Below are 24,495 nucleotides of genomic sequence, written 5' to 3'. Positions count from 1 at the left end.
TACCCATAGATTGTGTTATAGATTTTTATTTTATATAACTTAAAATAATAAGTGTTATTTTGAAATCCTTATGGTTCTGATAATAACTTCAGGTATGTCAAAGTGTGACATTTAGGAATTTACCTCATAGAATATAGAAAAAACAGAACATTAAAGAGTTACTAAAGAACCACTGTAAAAAATGCCAAAAAAAGTTTACCCATGTAAATATGACATCATATCCTGACCAAAGGAGGAAGTGGCAGGTCACAGGGCTCAAACTTACTGCTGTCATAGACAGCACACTGCTGTCTTCAGTTGTTTCTGTAACGACAGAAAGTGCACTCACTTGGAGTAGTTTGAATTCAAAATGCTGAAGAGAAAACCATCCAATGTTACAGAGAAGGAGAAACATCAAAAGCCAAAGGTAAGGCAATTTTATACATAGTCAAACAAAACTAAACCACTTAATAAATTACACACAGAGAGAGAATTCTTATCTGCCAGTCATAAATAAATTCAACCATAGGGCTGAATGTCTCATGGCAAATATGGAAAAGAAATTGCATTACAAAGTTAGATGTTAAATAATACCTGACAGTTATATATGGTCTTTGTAATTTAACTTATAGGTAATATTTTATTGTTTATATCTGTAACTGAACTTTGAGCACAGATTATCAACTTCCTGGAAATCAATTTGGTGATCTCTGTTTGAAAGATTGATATTATAAAATCTTCTTTCACATTTTTAATGACAGTAGACTTGTCAATGTCTATTTAACAATTTACTGAATGCATTTTACTTCTTAAGTGCTCAGGTCTTCACAATAAATTTAATTATGAGAAGATTTTAAAATAGATATTTTGGTTAAATATTTGATATTTTTTATTTTTAATATTATAATATGACAGCTTGTTGTACATATTATTTTTCTATTCTGTTTTTTGAACTAAGGAGAGAATTGGGTTGTGTTTTGGAAAGCATCTAAACCCCATAAATTAATAGATTTGACAAGTTGATTCTATTTGGCATGTTTTTCTAGTCTTTATCTTGACAATAATTGCCACTTAAAAGAAAAAGTAGGGCTGCCTGGTCAGTGTGGCTCAGTGGTTGAGAGTCAACTATGAAACAGGAGGTCTTGGTTAGATTTCCATTCAGGGCACATGCCGGGTTACAGGCTTGATCCCCAGGAGGGGATGTGCAGGAGGCAGCAGATCAATGATTCTCTCTTATCATTGATGTTTCTATCTCTCTCTCTCCCACCCCCTTCCTCTCTGAAACCAATAAAAAATATATTTTTTTAAAAAGTAGGGCATGAGGTAGCAAAGTTTAGGTTCTATTGTAGAAATCTATATTAGTTATTGATTTATGAAATCCTGGTATAGAGACTTTTTCTAACATTTGTACATTCTTGAATTTGTTATATAAATAACATTTTAATTCTGTTTATGAATAAATAATAGCTGAGTTCCAATATTTTTTAAAGGACTGATTTATTACCTATTATTGGTCTTTATATACTTGACACCCATTCTCAGAGAAAAGATTTGGGAATTGTGAATTTTTGACTTGATGTGGCATTGAATAATCATCAACATTTGAAAACTCCTTGCAAATTACACACAACCACCCTGAAATAAACTAAAATTAAATTATCTCTAATCTTTGGAATAAATGATTTTTAATATTAATTCTTACTGACACAAAGATCTGATAAAGGATAGACAAGTATCTTCACTGAAAAATATGGCTAATAACATATCAGAATTTCTGTCTTTTTCCCTAATGTAATAAACATTCAAAGTAACATTTTCCAAAAAGTACAGAACAGTTTCTAAAAGCATTATTTACCTTTATATTTAAGATTAATTTTATATAAAATTTACTTGATTAAATGAAATAACATTGAGTTTATAATAGTAGGTTTAGGAAGATTACAATAGTAGATTTAGGAAGAACAGTAGTTTTCCTCCAAGAATTTAAAATCTAAAGTTAAAATATTTCATAAAGACTGTATTATGTAGTAAGTTAATATGTCATTAAACTATTTCCAAAATGGTATCTCAGTCAATTATCAATTGCCTTAATTGCAGAAACTATTGTAATACAAATAGAGTGCTGTTCATCTTATTGATTTTGTTATTCATAAAAGTAAACATATATTGATAAACTGCATATCTGGTAACAAAATATATTACAGAATATAGTCACATTGGAAACATTAACTCTTGTTGTAAATGAATTTCCATTTTCTTGAGATAAATAATTTTATTCCGTATAAATTTTAAAATTAATTTTCCAATTACAGTTGACATATAAAATTATATTAGTTTCATATGTACAACATAGTGATCAGATATTTGTATATCTTACAAAATGATCACCTCAATAAGTCCAGTGCCCTTCTGACACCATACATAGTTATTACAATATTATTTATTATATTCCCTATGCGTGACTATTTTCATTACTGGCAATTTGTACTTCTTAATTCCTTTCACCTTTTGCACCCATCTCTTCACCCCCCTTCCATCCAGTTACCATCAATTTGTTCTCTGTGTCTATGAGTTTGTTTCTCTTTTGTTTGTTTATTCATTTTGTTTTTTAGATTCCACATGTAAATAACATGATACTTATGACTTATTTCATCTATCATAAAACCCCTAGCTCCATTCATGTTGTCAAAAATGACAAAATTTCATTCTTTTTTTAGCTGAGTAATATTCCATTGCATATATACACCACATCTTCTTTCTCCATTCTATATAAATTGGAAGAGTTTTGTGAGTGTATATGTACAAGTATGTTTTTCATACATTTCACATTAACTAAATTACTTCCTTTTAATATGAAGTTAATATTTTCCAAATATTATAATTATGCCTTATAAGCATTTATTTTTCTGGGTAATTTTTGAGCATTTAATGGAAAAAGACCAGAATCCCCAGAGATGGCACAGATAATGTTATGACAATCCCTATAAATACATAGGTGGTAAAATGAGGAGTGCAAATTCCTTCATCTACTAGAAGGGAACACAGGGCATGTGTTTAGAAAGATAAAATAGAACCATCAAGGAAACTGTCTGAAGTATAGGAAATCACTATCTACACTGACTAACTACATACTCAGAAACATACACACATTGTGCTGCACTATTTCAGAATTTTTGAGAGAGATTTCTTTGTGTTTTATTGTAAACTAGAGGCCCAGCGTGTGAAATTGTGCGAAGTGCCCCCGCCTCCCACCACGCTGCACAAGGTGCCTCGCCTCCCACCGCACTCGAGGGCCTCAGGGGGAGGGGGAGGGGGAGGTGATGGCGTACCAAGAGGTGCTCCATGCACCTCCTAGTGACAGGTCGTTTGGTCATTATGGCATTACAGGGTTACGGCCAGTGGCTTTTTATAACATAGATACTGAAGTAAGTAATGGGCAACATTAAAAATTAGGGAAATATTATTTAATCATTTGGTTCACGTTAATTACTATAGGTTTTATTTCAGGTGACATAGTACCCAATTCAAATGGTGGATGCATATTATACCTCAAATAAAAGTTATGAAACTGATCATTTGAATAGGAAATAAATGGAAGAAGATTTTTTTGTTAGTATTTTTAAATGTCTTATACTTGTAAGAAGAATTCAAACCATTCATGGATATAAAATGTAGCAATAAATTGTGTAAGTGTCCTATTTCTAAAACAATTTATTATTTTCTTATGTTCTCAAGACTTATTGATAACATGTCCATCGATCAAAAATAATAGGTCAAAACACACATTAAAATACAGTGTACCATATATAATTTCATCATTAATGTGTCCTCTTTTCCACCCTTTATTTTTCTGTTTCTCCATTTTGGGTATGAGTTCTTTCTTTCAAATAGCTCATAAATAGGAACAATAGTGTTCATATTTACTTTAAGAGATTCATAATGCAGGTTAAGAGGGAGAGATAAGAGATATTTTATAAGGGAAACTAAAATGGCCTTGGGAAATTATTAGAAAAGAAACACACTATATATACTGGAATGTTAATAAATTCCAACAGGTTCAATTTGTGACTCAGAACCCTCTATGGTGATGAGGTACATTCCAAATTAAGAAAGGAATTTGATAAATACTTGTGCAGTATTCTACCTTTAGTCAATCAAAAATAGCCTTGGTTAACATACAGGCAAGGAAGTATACTGTACTTTTCTTCTTTGATTTTGTTTCTACTTTATTATCATGAGTGTCCACTATAGATATAATTTTTCAAAAATTTAAGCATACCCAGGATTCATATTTAATAACATATATCATTTCACTCTATAAATGCTTACATTATAGAACAGAATTTTTCTTGACTATTTTTTCAACTAAAATGTTTTATTTTTAGTTTTCTATATTTATTGTGAGTTTTTTACATACCTGTTGCTGTGTTCAGAGCTTTTCATATACTAATTGATTTAATATTTGTAACAACTCTGTGAGGGAATCTCTTAGTTAGCCTCACCGGGGAGAGGGCATAGAGAAGATGAATTAACTTGAGCAAAGACACATAGGTAAAAAATAAAACTGTGTGATATGAAATGCATATGTCAATTTTCAGAACTCCTGTTCTTAAATATTATGCTGCCATTACAAGTATAAGAACAGTAGATATTATTTCTAATTGTCTTAATTACCAGCTACATTTTAATGAAACTCGGCAGAACATATTTGTAAGAGCCTCTGTAGGTTGGATAGGAATTTAGAGATTCTCCATTCTTATCTCTGCTTAAATGCAAGAATTCCACCTACAAAATTCAACAGTTACTGAAAAACAACAATAATAGCTTCTTTAATATTCACATTGTTCAAGAAAAATCAACCTAAGATTGAAGTAAGTATAACCATGTATCTCCATCCTGCACCTAGCATAACACCTTCCATGTAGTAGGCTCTTAATAAATATTGGTAAACTGAATCAAGTTTCTTGAGTCTACTGTACATAGTCTGGTTCCAGTTTGGATGCTTACTAGTGTTATGTACTTTCATTATTCTTGGATCAACTCTGATGGTATGTACATAAGAAACTTTGTATGTAAATGTGTTAATATAACTAATTCATAGTTAAATTTTATTTTAAAAAGAGCACCAACACTGCAAATGTTGTGCAAAACTCCTAGAAAGGCCTGTCATTATGTCACAGTAGAACTTTGTTCCAGGTCAGGGAATATGGTAAAAAATTCAAATATGGAAAAGAAATAGATCCCATAAATAAAACTCTTCAACTGAATCAGTGGGGCTTTATTTGGCTGGGATTAATGATCTGTGTTAGTAAATTTTAACAGAGGTTTTTCTTTGAGTAAAAGAGATTCAAGTACCATTGTTATTTTAAAGGAAAACACTGAAATGATGGCAGTTCTGGAAATAGATTTTTTAACCATTTTTAAAAACCTGAAGTATTTAGTAAATGAGATACCATTAGTGTCACAGATGCTAATTTTTACCAGCAATGACTGAAGTGGCATTCCTTCCACTTGCATTTGATCTTAGCAATGCTAAGAGGTGAGGAGTTGATTATGAACAGTTTTCACTGCACTGCCTGCTGTGCAAATTTATTCTCCTGAACAAGGATGACACATAGTTGTGGCATTAAAGACTTTTTTTTCATTGCTTTTCCTATCAAGACTGTGCAGATATATTTTAACTCTTATCTAACCAATTTTGAAAAAAGAGAAGCGTATATGCTCTGCTGCGTACTTTAGGCAAGGCATTTGCACAAGGGCTTATGGCATTATCTTTTCCCTCTAATTTACAGGAAATAAAACAGTCCTGTAGCTCAAGACATGACAGCTAGTAAAAAAGAAATTGGTTTGGGATTATATGAGACAGTTTTTCTTCTTCTAATCCTGTGGGCTTCTACCCTACTGCTTCTTTTGGCTTCTTCATCTGGGGTATAATTTTCAGACTTCAATTGATCTGAATTCAGTTGAATGTTTTGGTTTTTTAAACAAATTGATATCAAATAAGATATGTGATATACAATATAGGTAATATTTTAAGTTTATTTTTCCCATTTAAAAAATGGTGGATGTATATAAATGTTTATTTTTTTGTTTGTTTGCTGACCTCCCTCTGCAGCCAAATATCTCTCAAGATGTTCTCTTCATTTATGTATTTAGTAGGTGTTTATGTCATATTTGTTTTCCAAGAAATATTTAAAGTAAATTATGATTCAAACCTAAAATAAAATAAGACAAGTCAGGAGAAAACAAAGCATAGACCACAATAAACGGTGTCAAAGGGCCATCAAGGTTGAGTTAACATTTGGTAAAAGTACTTGCTCCTCAGTGTGGTCCTATAACCAGCAGCGTTGCCATTCCAAGAGTTGGTTAGAGATGCAGATTCTCAAGTCTATGAAGCCTATTAAATCAGAACATACCTTGTAATAAGATACCCAAGAGTTCTGTGAGCACTTTAAAGTTTGAAAACTATGTTCATATTGATGGTTCTCAACCTAGGCTGCTGAAAAGCTTTAAAAAATACTGATAACTGTGTTCCATATTCAGATATTCTGATTTACTCATATAGAATATGCCTGAGCATCTAGAATTTTTAAAGTTTTACAATCTGGAGCCATTTTTATTTCAACTAGTCTTTTCAAAAGACTTAGAAGTTATTTCATTAATTCATGTATCCATTCATTAATTCTTCAACGTAACAAATATCTACCGAGTCCAGACCATAGGCTGGAAATACAGTGGTGAATAAAACAAGGATCCCTGCCCTGATAGGATTTACATTTACTGGGGATGACAGATGACAAGATAATATGTTAAATATATAGCATGCTATGCAATGACAAATTCTAAGAAGGGAAGGAGGGATGTGAAATATAGAGAACCAGGGAAGACTTGGTGAGAATGGGATGTTTGGAAAAGGACCCGAAGGAAATGGAGGAGCTGGCCATGAGACTGGCTGAGGAAATCTATTCCAGGCAGAGGGAGGAGTTAGTACAAAGCCTTGGTGTGGAAGTGTCCCTGGTGTGTTTGGAAACAATGAAGCAGAGCACACAGGGGAAAGAGCGGTCAGTCACTAACAGCCAGATCACAGAAGGCCTTGTAGTCATTGTAAGGATTTTGCCTAGTATTGAAAGACTTTGAGAAGAAAAGGGTCTCACTTACATTTTAGTAGACTTATTCTGTCTTTTGTGTTTCGAATATATTGAGGGGAGTGAGGAAGGAAGTAGGGAGATGAGATCCATTAGAAGGTATTACGGAAACTCAGAAAGAGATGGTGTTGGCTCAGACAAGGGAAGTGGCAGGGTGGATATTGAGAGATGTTGAGATGTATTTGTACATACTGTATACATTTGAAAACATATAAGAAACTTACCACATGTGCTTGAAAGATGGTAAACAGAAAGGTTGCCATTGCCCTGCACTGGTCTTTCTTCCAGCTGGTGCCACATTCCAAGGAGAGATAACCTCATTCCTCTGCTCATAGCCAGCAGAAGTTCACTGCGAAAATGATGTGCCACTTCGTAAAGGTTTCTGCTTTTTCCTTCAAAACAGTTTTTTCTTGGACTTGATTTTCATTTCTAGGGCACCTCAAATAAGAAGAGACAAACTAATAATTCCCTCATTTTACCATGTTTAATTATTTGAAACTTAAATAATTTTAGCCTTGAAAACTCTCCCAAAAAAGCACAAATTCATTTTAGCATTCCTATTATTATACACAATATAAATCTATAACAAAGTTGTTTTGCAAGCAATTAGCAAAAGGTTTGAGGCCAAATAGATTGGTTATACTTGAAGAAAGCACAGTGCCCAGACACTATATAGAAAATTCAGGAGACAAATGGTTGAGAGATTTGATGGAAGTACAGAATCCTCTTTGGAAATTTGGATATTATATCCTTGAATAAAAATACAAAATCACTACTCTGACTACCAATGCACTGGATTTGTTAAAAATCAATTTAATGAGACACTTATCTCTTTAATTTTTTCTTGCCTCGCTTTAGAGATAAATGGCTTCATTATCCCTGCTGGTTATTTTTTTCTAATGGAATTAAGTCCATATTCTACATATCTAAGTTTCCAAATTTAGCATTACCAAACTGATCCATTTCTCATTCTTTCTAGTGTTAAGGATTTAGGTGAATTTCTAGAAATCAGACATTTCATATTTAGCTTCTTAGTAGAGAAAAAAGATGTCTTCCATTAAGAATTGATTAATAAGAATAGAGGAGGGTTTTAAACTGGCCCTGGTGGTAGATGAAGTGGTTCTTTCATAGATAGAGCCATTTGTCAACACAGCTGGCTATGTCCTCTTTCTTCCCTCATATAAAGAGCTTTGGAATTTTTCACCTAGTCTGTATTAGTTTTCTAGAGCTTCCATAACAAAATACTATAAATTGGTGGCTTAAAGAACAGAGCTTTATTTTCTCTCAGGTCTGGAAATTCAAAGTGCTGGCAGGGTTTGTTTCCTCTGCGGGCCATGAGGGATGGATCTGTTCCAGGTTTTCTTCAGGACTTGCAGATGGACACCACTTGCTGCCTTTTTTCTTGGTTGACCCTCTGGGCATGAGCATTCCTCCTGATGCCTTTCTTTGTGTATCCAAATCTCATCTTTGAGTGGCTGTGACCACTGTCATGCTTTCCTGTCTCTGTTTCCCTTAGCCTAGAATGCTTTTACCCACTTTTTCCAAATCATGAACTCATAACTTTTAATACCTCAAGAAAGCCTCCACTAGTTAGCTAAGGCAGTGTGTTAGAGGGCAGAGCAGTAGGGAACTAAAGTATTATAGACATGGGTTTGAGATCTTATTCTGAGATGTCTTAACATTTTTTAAAACATTTCATTAAACCTTTTTGAGGTTTGTTGTGCTGTCTAAAGAAAGGAATGTGTTAAAACATGTCACATAGGACTGATGTGAGAATTAAGTTAGTTACCACATGTACATTTCAAAGCACATAGTACATGTTTGATTAATAATCTCTCCCTCCTTTCTATTTTTAATAGACTGTGTTCCACACCGGTATTGTTTCTCTTACCACAGTTCATTTCAATATGTCCTTCCAACTAGAGTAACCATCAATAATAGGGGTTGTATCTTATTCGTATTTGTATCCCTGCAGTTTTTGTTGGGAAATAAGGAGAATTAAACTCTATCTGATGTTCAGACTCCATGTGCTTTCTAATATACTTTGATTACCATCAAAGCATTTGTAATATGGAACGTAGTCATGACTTCTCAATATATGTACCGTAAGAGTAGAATGATTAATGGATAATATTAGTCATCTAAAGAAGTAACCTACTTCAAGACACAGTTTTTAAACAGGGCACTGATAAAGATCTGGTACACATCCACATAAAACAAAGTAAGCATTTTTAAAATAGAATGAAGTAAAACAAAATAATAATCAAAAATTGTAATGTAATCTGTCTGAAAAAGGGAAAAAAGCATTTTCAAAGGGTGTTACTTTTCACAGAGCCTAAAAGGAGTGGGAGAGTATAAATTTGACACTGTGGTATGAAGAACCATCTAGATCAGCATAAGCAAATATTCTACTTGACTCAGCAGACTTGTTCACTTAGGTGAGGTAGGAACTTTTGGCTGTTATAAATTTGTCTCTGTAGCCCTTAATATCACCTACTTCACTCTACTGTGACTTTACTATACCAAACACAACAAACTCCCAACATGATTTTGTGTCCCATATAGTATTTCTTCCAGGGGAGACAATCCTTCGATCAGTCAACAAGAGAACACATTCTTCCTGGCAGTTGAATTTCTCATACTGAACCAATATATGGTATTGCCAGTTTGGGTATCTTATCAGCTTAGTTTATGACTCAGTTCCCCTGAAGGTTGTTTATTTCTACAAGCCTAAAAAAGAAAGTGTGTATATTTATCAAAATGAAGACCTGATATTGGACACAGAGACCTGGCCACGGAACTAGTTTCCTAGAAGGACTGGCCTGGGCTGCCACTGGCTCTACCTTTTCTCCATATACATACAAGGAAGGCAAGGAAATAATGTAGAACCTTTTTCTACATTTTTTATGATTTTTAATAAGTTAAATTCTTAGAATAAGATTCAAAGCAGATTTTCCTTGTATCAAATTCTATTTTATAATTCAGAGTGATATGACAGTCTGGATATTTGTTTAAATTTTTTTCTGAATATTTCACATGGCAATAGCTATGCAACTTTGATTTTTTAAAGTAATAAATAGATAATTAAGCATAAATTTTATAATTCTTATAGGTATATATTCCTTATAGTGTTAGTTATTATAAAGCTACCATCATCTTTTCTAAATTAGGCCATCTATAAATTTCAAATTACTTTAAAATTATGAATATCTCACTATAATTATTTATCAATTTTGAATCAACCAATATCAATGAAACAAATGTTTATAATTTAAAAAATAAAATTCCTTCAAAGAAAAATGTTCTATAATTATCAGACATTATATTGTTGGTTAGGAATTATCATAAACTGAGTTCATTCCTACCACTACTATTACATTTCAATACCACTATTATCTCCTGATTAGATTGAAATATTCAAATAGCCAAATCTAAATTTACTGAAAGGAAAATAAATGTAATAAAAATGTAAATAAAATGAGGAAGTTAGAGAACTCAAAATTCTCTTCCAAATATTCTAGCATGAACTTACTACAGTTTTTTCCCACCTATTCTTTCCCTGTTTGGGATTACATATCATATATTTGCCCCACATAAACATGTCTTTTCTTACTAATAGAAAAACGTTTAAATTCCTAAGTATAGTGGCAGTGGGTACTGCCTGAGAGCAGAATGTTTATAAGCTTTATGATATTAACTGCAGCACTCAACCTCAGGTGGCATAAAGCATGCAAAAAAGTCAGTTTTATTATTTATAAAATGGTTCCCCTTGAAGCAGAAGAGTGACCTTGCTCTGCTGAGCTGACATATGCCACTGGATTAATGGTCGAGCTCTGCTGGAGGGAAGCTCACGGAGACATTACAACTTCAGAAGCTGGGCTGGCAATGACCATTAATCAGGGGACCCAAATCATGCATCAAAAACACTGATTTAAAAGTAGTAAAAATGGCTTAAAAAGCTTTTTGAGAATTAGCTTGTTGTTTGTCATTACTTGTGTTCAAGGAGATTACTACATGACTGAAATATTCTTTGGGGATACCTTTAGAAAAGTTATTATATACCCAGAGGCCAAGGAAATGCAGAGGACATTTAAGTCTAATGGAAGTAACTATGATGGAGTTTTTGTTCCAGAGAATTGGATGGAAAAGTTTATTAAATGAATTCAATTTTTTATAATTCATTTTTAGTCCTTTATTTAATCATGATTTCTAAGCAGGAGGTACTGTGAATGTTTGCCTCTTTGTGATAATTTTATTTTTTATTTTAAAGCTAAAGCAAATGGATTTAGTGGGATAAACATTTGACTGGTGAACTTGTTAGGATATTTTTCAGGAACATGAGTTTGAGTCAACACATTCAACGATTACATATGCTAAAAAGTATCTCAAGGACTTAAAAGTACTGTATGAACTTACAAGTTCTTCCACCATGTGTTAGCTAGTGAAAAATTTTCAAGACTTTTTCTTTCTCTGATTACTGAGAAGGAATAAAGGCCTAAGTCTAAGATCTTTAAAGAGAATGTTCAGTTTAATTTTTCTGATAGTAAGTTCTTCCCACTTTTTAAAAATGCCTTTGATAAAATTGAATAGACAATATCTTTTATATTTTAATAGTTTATCTTTCAGATTAATGATACTATACATAACATATACATATAATTTCATTATTATGTAGAACAAATAGTAGAATCAGGCCTTTATTTAAAAAAACACACAGAATATTTGATACTTAAGATTATGGTTAATGTTGTAAGGCCTGTTATGATTAATTCTTCAAAGTTATTGTTCTAAATAACTGTTGCTTTGCCTAGCCAGTGTGGCTCAGTGGCTGAGCATCGACTTACAAACCAGGAGGTCACAGTTCAATTCCCAGACAGGGCACGTCTCTGGGTTGCAGCTCCATCCCCAGAGGGGGGCATGTAGGAAGCAGCCAATCAATGATTCTCTCTCATCATTGATGTTTCTCTTTCTCCCTTTCTCTTCCTCTCTAAATTCAATTTTAAAAAAACATAAAATAAATAATTATTGCTTTGTTTTAACATAATATTCAATATTATCTTCTTTTGTTAATTATTTATTAAGAATTATTTATTGTTTTTGAGGTTTAGTTATAAGATTAAGATAGTTTATAATAATGTGATCAAAGTTAAAAATTATTTAATGGTTGATTATAAATAGAAAAAATCAATATGCACATAATAAAGAGTAAATTTCTAAATTTATGGGAAGATAATATGTATTTCTTATAACTGGATATCTGAATTATTCTTTCTATCAAGCTACCTACTGGTAGAAAAAATTAGTAATGGAAATTTGATCAGGGAAATAATTTATCTTAGAATAGGGATAGCAAATGCTTGAAATATGTTATCTGTAATTTCTAATTTCTCTCCCCACTATCTTCCCTAAACACACACTATCTTCTATAACCATGATGGGCATGGTTAATAATGACCTCATTAGTCAGAGTCCTTTCCAACACTGCTCTCCTTGAAGGTCTTAAAAAATTATCCATGTGGTGCAAGAGCTGAAAATTTTTTATCAATTTTGGTTTCGAGTGATAGACCATCCAGAAATGGATAATCCCTGTGAAATATTCTTGTATCTAATATACAACATAAAATGATTATATTCACTAAGGACAATCTTTCATTCCCTTGAAGAGTTAAGGAGATAATTATATTAGACAAATTTTTTTAATCCAGTGCTCCTTTTGATATACAGTGTACAGTTCCTCACCTTTTTGCTACTTTACTACCACTTTAGCAATCACCATCTTTGGATTTAGTGATTTCTAAAGAGTCTCCCAGTCAATAACTTCACAACCTCTTAGAGTAATTTTTGAAGATGGTTAAGAAAGTTGAAATTGTATTGATTTCACCTAATTTCACTTCCAAAATGTGATCATTTTAATGGGACTTTCTTTAGACTGACTATAAATTATGTACATAGACCTATAAACACAAAATGCCTCTCATGTATTAACTAGTCAATACAAATTAGTACTTGTAAATGGGGGAATATAAATTTCCAAGTTGACATCTATTATACATTATTCATTTCATTTTTTGTTTATAAATATCTGCTTTTAGCAATTGCTTCTATATTTGTATACCGTTCATTTGAATGTGGCTCTGTGTAGCTCTTATCTACTGAAGTTATTTGGTTGTTGGCACCAATAAATTGTAAATTCCTCCAGGATAGATTCCTGCCTGATCATGGTCACATTTTTAAGAGCTTTTCATTTCCTTTATATTCTCTAGGATTTTGTAAGAACCAATGATATCAAGTGACTGAACTTTTGCCAAATTATCTTTTTACCTGAAAAATAAGAGATATTTAAGACATAACCATACTACTTATTTTAAAAACTCCTTTCAACTAAAAGAGAATATCTTACTCTCTATTCCATTCCTGAAAGTGCAGCATGACTTACAGTCTATTGTTGCAATGCAAATTATAGGATACAGTGATAAATCATGCAGAGGTACAATTGAGAATTTCAAATGTTTTGAGTCTGTTTTACTCTCAAAACTTGTGGGGTTTTTAAAAATCTAAATATGTTATCTGTAATTTCTAATTTCTCTCCCCACTATCTTCCCTAAACACACACTATCTTCTATAACCATGATGGGCATGGTTAATAATGACCTCATTAGTCAGAGTCCTTTCCAACACTGCTCTCCTTGAAGGTCTTAAAAAATTATCCATGTGGTGCAAGAGCTGAAAATTTTTTATCAATTTTGGTTTCGAGTGATAGACCATCCAGAAATGGATAATCCCTGTGAAATATTCTTGTATCTAATATACAACATAAAATGATTATATTCACTAAGGACAATCTTTCATTCCCTTGAAGAGTTAAGGAGATAATTATATTAGACAAATTTTTTTAATCCAGTGCTCCTTTTGATATACAGTGTACAGTTCCTCACCTTTTTGCTACTTTACTACCACTTTAGCAATCACCATCTTTGGATTTAGTGATTTCTAAAGAGTCTCCCAGTCAATAACTTCACAACCTCTTAGAGTAATTTTTGAAGATGGTTAAGAAAGTTGAAATTGTATTGATTTCACCTAATTTCACTTCCAAAATGTGATCATTTTAATGGGACTTTCTTTAGACTGACTATAAATTATGTACATAGACCTATAAACACAAAATGCCTCTCATGTATTAACTAGTCAATACAAATTAGTACTTGTAAATGGGGGAATATAAATTTCCAAGTTGACATCTATTATACATTATTCATTTCATTTTTTGTTTATAAATATCTGCTTTTAGCAATTGCTTCTATATTTGTATACCGTTCATTTGAATGTGGCTCTGTGTAGCTCTTATCTACTGAAGTTATTTGGTTGTTGGCACCAATAAATTGTAAATTCCTCCAGGATAGATTCCTGCCTGATCATGGTCACATTTTTAAGAGCTTTTCATTTCCTTTATATTCTCTAGGATTTTGTAAGAACCAATGATATCAAGTGACTGAACTTTTGCCAAATTATCTTTTTACCTGAAAAATAAGAGATATTTAAGACATAACCATACTACTTATTTTAAAAACTCCTTTCAACTAAAAGAGAATATCTTACTCTCTATTCCATTCCTGAAAGTGCAGCATGACTTACAGTCTATTGTTGCAATGCAAATTATAGGATACAGTGATAAATCATGCAGAGGTACAATTGAGAATTTCAAATGTTTTGAGTCTGTTTTACTCTCAAAACTTGTGGGGTTTTTAAAAATCTTTATTGTTGAAAATGTTACATAGGTCCTCCTTTTTCCTCCCATTAACCTCTTGAGTCTGCCTTGTCCTCCCCCACCACCCCCCGCCAGGCTCTCACCACCCCATTTTCTGTGTCCATGGGTTATGATACCAGTATATGCATACAAGTTCATTGGTTGTGCTCTTCCCACCCACCCTCCCCTGTCTTCCTCTAAGGTTCAACAGTCTGTTCATACTTCTATGACTCTGGGTCTATGTTTGATCATCAGTTTATCTGGATAGGCTGATATGAATGTGAATAAACACTTTTGCAGGTTAGAGATTCTGCATTGATTTAATTTTTTTTAAGTTCTAGTTTATTTCCTTTGGGTAATTTTCTTTGAAGCAGTTTCAATTTGCAGAAAACATCTCATGACACATCATCTTCTGAAAGTAAAGCTTTACCATGGAAATTTTGACACAATTTTAAAATACTATGGTTGAGTCAGAATCTGCACTTCCTTTAGATATTTTGCAGCTGATGGCAAAGATAGTGAGCCAGACGAATCAAGTAGACTAACTGGTTCTAAGAGTCCAGATGTACATTAAAATTATTTATAGCATTGACATGTATGTGAGCATTGGCTTGTGTTTACCCAAGGTTAAAATGTTAAGTATGCAAGGCCATGTTTCACAGCTCGTTATCTTTTAGCCTCAGCACCCCTGACATCCCAAACAACTATCTTCCATTGGCACCACATGATAGTGTAATTATTTAACACTGAAGCAATCCCAACAGATTATTTTAAGTCAGTTAAATTTGTTTCACATTCTTCAAAACATTTCCATGGCTGAGTTTGTTAGAACAGTTAAAACCTCGAATGTCTTTGGATAAAGGCTGATAAGCTTATTGAGACTTAACATACTATTATTATAAAATATTCATATAAGCACATACACCGAAACAATTTCTATCTTTTAGAGCATATTACTAACCAATGCTCTCTGTGCAATATTGAGATTATGTGAGAACTCACTGGAAGAGTGTGTGCAATTTTTAATTTTCCAGTATTTTCAAAATACTGTGGATGTCTGACTCACATATGCAAATGTTTTCTTTGAAATAGACTGAAACTTTTCCACCAGTGCCTTACACAAATATTAAGTCAAGCTGGAGGTAAGATTTTACATGAAGACCCCAAAGTTGGTGAGTGGTGAAGAAATGAAAATGAAGGTCAAGTTTTTTCTGGTGTTGGTCAAAAGGATGATTTACATTTTCAAAAGGAGACTTCCTTATTCTTCTTTTCTGCTGTTGATAATTTTAGGCTGGTCATTGTTCTAAGAAGCCTATTCAGTTCCATTCTTTCTAACAAGTCTTTCCACACTTTCCGTCCTGCTCAGATAGCAAGTTTCTTTGAAAGTAAAAGAAAATATCAAAACTTTGTAATGGAATGACATAGTGGAGAGTTGAAAAAAAAGTTTTTTTTTTAAAGTTCTGGTTCCTATAATCGTTTTCTCATTGAGTTGAACTAGATGATTTCTAAGAACTCTGCCAGCTTTAAATCATCTGTAATTAGAATTGTTAGAAAACTAGAGAGGAAATATGACTAGCAAAAAATAAAGTGAATCTTCCTAAGTTGTTTTAACTATTCATTGCATTGTGTAGAAACACACGCGCGCGCGTGCGCGCGCACACACACACACACACACACACACACACACACACAAACGTGTTCAAAACCTAAATGACTTGATCAGCTCTACTTTTGTGGAAACCAAGTAGACAGTATGGAAAAAAGTAATCTTTACCATGTGAACTCAGATAGTCTTCTAAAGGCAATCCAAAAACATACATTTATATCAAAAAGTTAGTTATACTAACACAAATTTACAAAGCAACACTTTATTTTCTCTTTAAATACAACTGTACTAGTACTTCTAAACAACTATGAACTAAGTAATACTAATGATATTTTTACAATCTGGTTGCTTAGAAACTTACAATACCATCTACCATCTTTCTCTCTCTCTCTCTCTCTCTCTCTCTCTCAAAGGCACCTGCATTAACTCTTTTACTTTAAGACTAATTTTTTCAGAACAGTTGAACAGTTTTAGGTTCACAGCAAAATTGAGAGGAAAGTACAGAGTTTTCCCATATACCCCATGTCCACACATTATTAATTAATTTTTAGCTATTATACATGCACGTTTCTTTTTTGCTAATCCAACATTTTATTATGGAAAATTTCAAGCATATGTAAAATTAGAGAGTAGCACAATCTACCCCATATATCCACCATTCAGTTAATCATTAAATAATGACCAATCATGATTTCTTCTTTATGCCCACATATTTCACACACTTGCTGCCCTTCACTAGATTTTTAAAATTACAAATAAAAAATGATACTTCCTTAATATCATCAAATAGCTACTTATTTAAAAAATCCTCAGTTATTTTTTGAATGTTTTAGTTACAGTAATTTATTTGATCTATATTTGAACCATTCTTAAAGGCTCTTGATATGTACTTTATTTTTTCTCTTTTATTTCTATTGATAAGTTTAAATAACCAGGCTACTTGTCCTGTAGATTTCTCATTGTCTAGATTTTTATGGTCAACTGCATTCTCTTCATGTCATTTAACATGCTCCTCTGTCTCCATATTTAATCTAGTAATAAGATACATAAAGTTGGTATAATTGCTTTTTTTAAAGAATATTTCATTGGTGGAATTAGGTGCTTCTATTATGAAGTATATATTCTAGTCCTCTCTTTTTGTGATTTTAGTAGCCATTGATAATTATTTTCTGGATCCATTATTGCAGTAGGTGTTTACAAAATAGTAATTTTGTAATTTCATCATTCTTAATTGATTAGCTGGGATAAACATACATAGAGAGAAACAGATTTTTTTCATTATGTATGTAGTTACTCTGAAATATATTTCATACAAGAAGGACAGATTAAATGTTTGTCTTTACCTTTACTTGCCAGTTCTAATAATATAACTGTAACATTTGCAAAGGTAACTACTGGGTTTTCTCTTTTTAATATCATCATGAACTCATGAATTTTGAGGTATTTTAATAGAGTTCAGGTATTATTCTTATTTGTAATACAATTACCCCATCTTTTGATACAGTCTACTCCAGTGAAAACATTTCCAATATGATCACTGTGTTGCTTTGGCCCTAGTAGGCTTTGAAAGCTTTCTTTATTTATGGTGTGACAAGATGAGAATTGTGAGGATTCTGACTAAGAATCTTGACTCCAAATTTAATTGACATCATTACTTGTTTGCACAGTCCCTAAACCTTTTATTATAAACCAATATTATGAATAACAAGGTGATTACTAACAACAGGTTAAAATTTAGTTTGCCATCTTTTTTTGTCAAATTACTGTTTTTTAATATCGCTTAAAATAATTCTTCTTTCTTAAGCACCACTTAAATATGGAATTAGGCTCATTTGTTTTCATTTTTATCTGGAATTTTTAAGGATGGTTTTTATTTCATATTGTTTATAAATATATAAAATATAATATGTGAAATAGTTACATTATTTTAAAATCAAATTTACAAAACAAGGTATATTTAGATAAGTCTATTTTCTTTCCTCTTTTATTTTGTTTATTTTGTCCCATTTCTCTAAGAAGAAAAATACATATTTGCCATATTAAAACACACTCATACATTTCCACTCTTAGAAAAATTGCAGCATACTACATATGATTTTCTTCACTGGACTTTTTTCACTTACACTCTATTCTGAAGATCATTCCATAGCAGTATAAACAGATATATTTCAATTTCTTACAGCAGCACACAATTCCTTTGTTTCACCATATATTATTCAATGAACATTGATTTTTACAGCTTTTGATAATATAAAAGTTTTACAATGAATGTGGATGTGTAAGTCAGTTTGTATACAAGTGTATCTCTGGTTTAGATGTCTAGAAATGGAAGTGCTGGGTCAAGGGGCAAATACAAAAGCAATTTTGATAGTTTGTCAAATTACCCTCCACAGCTATTGTGCCAGTTTACAAACATGTTTAAATATTTTTATTGATTTTTAGAGAGAGAGGAAGGGGGAGGGAGAGAAACATGGATGTGAGAGGAGAACATCGATCAGCTGCCTACTGCATGGAGATTGAGCCTGAAACCCAAGCATGTGACCTGACCAGGAATCAAATCTGTAACCTTTTGGTGCACAGGATGACACCTCACCAACTTAGCCACACCGGCCAGGGCTACAAACATATTTAATTGGACAACAAAAGACTATAGATTTATAGAGTCTATTTAAAGACTAAATATGATCTGATGTCAACAGAAACAAAGAACTATCTAAGATCTAAATTGCATTTCTATTTGTTACTCTTCTGTTGGTAGCCAGTGCACAAAATTTGTGCATGGGTGGGGTCCCTAGGCCTGGCCTGCGATTGGGACTAATCAGGTTCCCCGCCTCTCCACCTCCCCACCTCCTCCTTCTCTCGCCGCCCACGCTCCACCATCACACGGTTCCCTGCCTCCCCACTTTCCTGCCTCCCCCCTCCTCCTTCTCTCAATGCCTGGGTCCACCACCACCCACCCTTGGTTCCCCATCCCAGTCCAGGACCCAGCCCGATTGGGTGATTGGGACCTGCCTGCCAGGGGGAGGGACTGGAAGGTTGGCCTCACCTGAGGGAGGGACCAAGGGGAGGGGCCAACTGCTACCATGGTGGATGGGGAGTGGGCCGATTGGCACCTCCTGGCTGGGGGAAGGAGAGGGGGAGGGACCCAGGAGGCCTCAAGGAGGGAGCTGTCTCTCAGTCCCCCTGGGAAAGAGGCCGAATCTGCTGCCACCAACCCCCAGTTCCCCACCCCAGCCCAGGGGCCCAGCCCCAATCAGGCCATGGGGCCTGCTGGCGGGGGGAGAGACCAGGAGACCCCATTGGTGATTGGAGCTTGCGGGCTGGGGACAGCTCCTGCATTGAGCATCTGCCCTCTGGTGGTCAGTGAGTATCATAGTGACCAGTCATTCTGGTTGTTCCAGTCATTCTGGTCATTCCATCTTAATGGTTGTTTAGGCTTTGATATATATAGATAGTTCTGTCTTGATGGGAGCTTCTGTCACAGGATAATATTTGCTAAATCTAATCCATTACAATTATGCCATGCACCATTATCAATATTCCAGTACATTCTCATTTTCAAAGGACTATTATCTATGAAGCCAACTTGCTTCCACATGATTCACCTTTTCATCAGAAACTTAACAGGAATGGAAATGATAATTTGTGCATTGTCCATAACTCAATGTAGATATTAGCCCTTTTTTATTATAAACCATAACCTATACATCAGGAAACCATCTCAGAAAGTCACCAACTTTCAGACTTATCAAATAATAAAATTTTTAAAATGTCATTTTAAATACATAGATTTGCTTCTTAAGGATATCTTAGCATGGATTGCTATTATACTCCTCTCACTTAAAACTGTTGAGTGAATCATAATAAGATGACTGACACATCCAAAGTAATAGTCCTGAAGCTTTCTTAAACCACTACTCCTAAACCTGCTTCTCCTTATTGATATAATGAGGGGGGATTAATTTTAAAAGGTGGTGACTATTGATTACTTAATGGCAGAAGATAGTGTAGAGAAATGCTGAAGTGAGCCTATTCTGTACCCTCTTGGGCCACATAACCCCATTATCCATGGTGGAAACCATGCTGTAACCCTCATTAATATTTAATAGGCAGGATGCAGGCTGGATGTAGGCTACAAATGTACCCTAAGCATAGGCTCCAATAATGCATACGAATGTTTCAAGTATATAAAAAAGTAACAGATTTCCCTGTGTTGAAATAGTTTATAAGCTGTACAACATTACATCAATTCCCTTTTCTGATCTCTGGACAATGATAGCCTGGTGGAAACACTTACTAGGCACGCTGGAGTGATTAATGCTTTGGGAAGTCACTCTAGGTTAGTAAGCTCTGCATTAGAAGACTGTATTTTCCAGTGTGGTTCTCAGTTTCAGCCCTTTTTTCCTCTCCTCCTGCCATAAGCCGAAGGGCTCGTTCACAGGGGTGTCAATTCAGCAAAAGGGCTAACCCCTTGCCACATGTCAGGATCTTTTTATTTCAGCTCATTTAAAATGGAAACAAAGAGTTTTAAAGATAACTATTAGGGAGAGATGAGTATAAGAGTGCTTGTAAGGACTAAAAGTCTGTGATGCTCACTTGAACTAAAGTGGGCTGTGACATCTGAAAGGACAAAGTTTTCTAGGTTACTGGTTCCCATTATTAACTTTTCTAATCACCAGATTATGTTTTGGTACCACCAGCTTATTTTGAGAATATAAGCTTGAAATAAGATGGAGTTCTTAAGACAGAACATGTTCTTAGGATTTGTGGATATCTAAGGACACAGTATTAAATATCTACCTTCTCAAACAATGTACAAAATTAAACAGAGAGTGAGAAAATATCAATTTTTTTACTCAATGACTAAAGATTTTTGTAAATATGGTTAGGAGAATATCAGAAACTATTTATAGTTACCTGCCTAGAATGAGTTGCGTGAGAATAAACATTTATCTTCACAGGACAAAAAGTAACCAAGGGAACAAGTCTTTTATTAACATATTGAGTTTTTTCTCACAGCCAGTGAATGAAATTGACTTAAGGTCTCATTGTAATTCCATGTTAAATGTGGGAAAATTCAGGTTTATTTCAAACCTTAGGCTGTGCATAACTAAGTGTTGTTTTCAATTTATTTATAGGTCTATGTGTATGCTTTCTCTTTCTGACATCAAGTAGCGAATTTAAACTTAGCAAGAGTTAGAAGTGGAAAATGTATTTGTGCTTATTTTCATTTTGCTTTTTGACTAATATGATCTTCATGAAGCATATGTTGTATCTACTCAGATGTTTTCTTTGTTTTGCTATTTATTAGTTGTTTGGTGGGTTAGTAATACATGCCATTCATATGAGCAAAATTAACACTATAAAATAAAAAATTAACAGATTTTCTCCAAGGTGTGTACCACTATAACATAAAACCTATGAAGATAATTGATCAAATGTACAACTACAATTATAATAATAGTTATACATTCAATGTCCTTATACCAGAGATAATTTTTCCTTTTTATTGAATTTATTGGTTAATAACATTATACTGGTTTCAAGTATATAACTGATGCTTATTGAACCATAATATATTTTTGCATTTTTATCAGTGAAAGTCACAAATCCTAAACTTCCTTTCCTTTTCCTTCATTTTCTATTTTCTAGCGCAGCAGCAGCTTCGGGAGCTTTGATCGTTTTCGGAATCATTCCGTATCAAAACCAGATGATTCCACTGAGGTATTTATTATGTTTTTATATGCAAACACACAAACATTATAAAGCCAACAACACTTTTGTAAAGTATAGTAAAACACAAATATGTTTAAACATAGCCTTCCATGTTTTTGGTGATTAATAAACAAACATTATTACATTAAGTTATAATTCTCTTCTTAAATTCTCGTTCTGCCTTCCCAATGGCCGGTGACCATTTCATACGCATTTGCAAATCATGAACACTTTAAATGTAACTTAAGAAAAGCTGCCTATGTTACTGCATGTGATACATTTGTTTTAAAGCAATAGGTTTCAGATTTTATTCACTTCTTAATTATTCATTCGAACTAGTGTATCTGTATTCTTTGTTTTCTATATAGAATTAGATCCCTTTATTGGATATAATTTCTCAAAATACTTTCTAGATTCTCATATACATCTATCTATAATATTTTAAAATATGTTAATTTCAATAATGGATATTCTAGACAAAAAATGAAAATAAAGTGACACCTTTTATGACTTCATAAATCTCTATTAGTTCTATACATGCATGTGTGTATAATATATACCCTTTTATACATATATATTATACATATCCCCTTTTATACATCTATATATTTATATATATGTGCTTATAGGTAAACTTGTATATAGCTATATTTTCTATCAACATTTACATAATTGTAAATACTACAATGTAATATATTTTTACATATAATTATAGATATACTAGAGGCCCAGTGCATGAATTCGTGCAGGGGTGGGGTCCGGCTGGCATGACCCCAATAGGCAGATCGAGGCCAGGCCTGTTGGGAGGAGGAGATGGCGGGAAGTTGGCCGGCCAGCCCGCCCCAATCAGGGCCTGATCAGGGATGGGCCAACTGGGGCAAGAGGCCACAGGTGATTGGCCAGCGGGCCCTGCTCCCGATTGGGGTGGGGGGCCGATTGGAGGTGTATATTACATTATAAAATATATTTATTATACTGTCACATTGTCTTATGTTGTGTTATATAGTAATTTCAGAAAAATGCTTTTTATTGCTTATTATCTTGTCTTTTGCAAACAATTCTAACTAGGTGTTTGAGGGGGAGCCTATAAATGAAAGTGGAGAAAAAAATAAAAATTCAAATCATGGAGGAGGTTTAGGCAAAAAAATGAGAGGCATTTCCTGGACAATGAAGAAAAAAGTGGGTAAAAAGTACATCAAAGCCCTTTCTGAGGAAAAGGTAAGTGTACTCTGTTAATCACTTGTATTTTTCTATTAAACTTTTCTTAAAACATTTAGCATGTACTTCTAGATATAGAAATCTTGTGCTTTATGAAGGACTTCAACATCTATTTCTCCTCAATAATTGTGCTCATAAGTTAGGTGGAAGAAAGTATTATTACTCCCATTTTAATAGAGAAAACTGAAGTTCAAAAAGATCACACGTGTAGTATGTGAGAAACATATGCCATTTATGTTATAGAAAACAGTACTTCATTCCTTTTTATTGACAAATAATATTCCATTTTATAGATAAGTCACAAGTTATCTTTTCATCAGTTGATGGACATTTGGGTTGTTTTCACTTTTTGGCTATTAAATATAATGTATAAATATACTAGAGGCCGGTGCATGAAGTTTATGCATGGGCTGGGGTCCCTCAGCCCGGCCTGCACCCTCTCCAATCTGGGACCCCTCAGGGGATGTTCGACTGCGTCTCACAATCCAGGACCTCTGGCTCCTAACCGCTTGCCTGCCTGCCTGCCTGATCACCCCTAACCACCTCTGCCTGCCTGCCTGATGGCCCCTATAAGCCTGATCATCCCTAACTGCTCCCCTGCTGACCTGATCGCCCCTAACTGCCTCTGCCTCGCCCCACATCCGGGACCCTGGCTTCCCTCCCTCTGGCTGGCTGCAGGCACCCAGGACCTGGGCCAGCTTCACCCGGGCCAGCTGCAGCCGCAGGGGACCATGGGCAGGTGCCTTCATCCAGGCCACAGCTGCAGGTGCCCGGGACCGCGGGGTGGGTGGCTTGTCCCTCTCCTGGGCCACAGCCACAACTGCTGGCGCCCTGTACTGTGAGGCGGGCAGCTTGTCCCTCTCCCAGGTGGCAGGCGCAGCCCCAGCCGCTGGCACCTGGGACCACGGGGTGTGTGGCTTGTCCCTCTCCCGGGCCACAGGTGCAGGCTCAGCCCCTGGCGCCAGAGACCATGGGGTGGGCAGCTTGACCCTCTCCCAGGCCACAGCCTGGTTGGTCCCTATTCCTTCCTCGTGAGCTCATTTGTGCCTGGTTGCTCCCCATACCTCTCTCCCCAGGGTTGAGTGTCT

At 34.3% G+C, this 24,495-nt stretch overlaps 1 protein-coding gene across 2 annotated transcripts in view; it reads left to right on the top strand.

The window, feature by feature from the left end:
• The first annotated feature begins 252 nt into the window (after window positions 1–252).
• Window positions 253–24,495, top strand: part of SAMSN1 (SAM domain, SH3 domain and nuclear localization signals 1) — a 48,102-nt gene continuing 23,859 nt past the window's right edge. Inside the window, exons 1-3 of one of the 2 annotated variants that reach the window (XM_014537413.1) lie at window positions 253–406; window positions 22,132–22,198; window positions 23,258–23,407. In XM_014537413.1, coding sequence (XP_014392899.1) covers window positions 372–406; window positions 22,132–22,198; window positions 23,258–23,407 — 252 coding nt within the window. In that variant the 5' untranslated portion in view covers window positions 253–371. Of the gene's footprint in view, window positions 407–22,126; window positions 22,199–23,257; window positions 23,408–24,495 lie in introns of both variants that reach the window. The other variant, XM_005863447.2, reaches the window with a different exon arrangement.

Source organism: Myotis brandtii, unplaced genomic scaffold (genome assembly GCF_000412655.1).
Source record: "Myotis brandtii unplaced genomic scaffold, ASM41265v1 scaffold179, whole genome shotgun sequence".
Lineage (NCBI taxonomy): Eukaryota > Metazoa > Chordata > Mammalia > Chiroptera > Vespertilionidae > Myotis > Myotis brandtii.
Note: the sequence above shows the minus strand (reverse complement) of the source record. Positions and strands in the feature narration are given on the sequence as shown.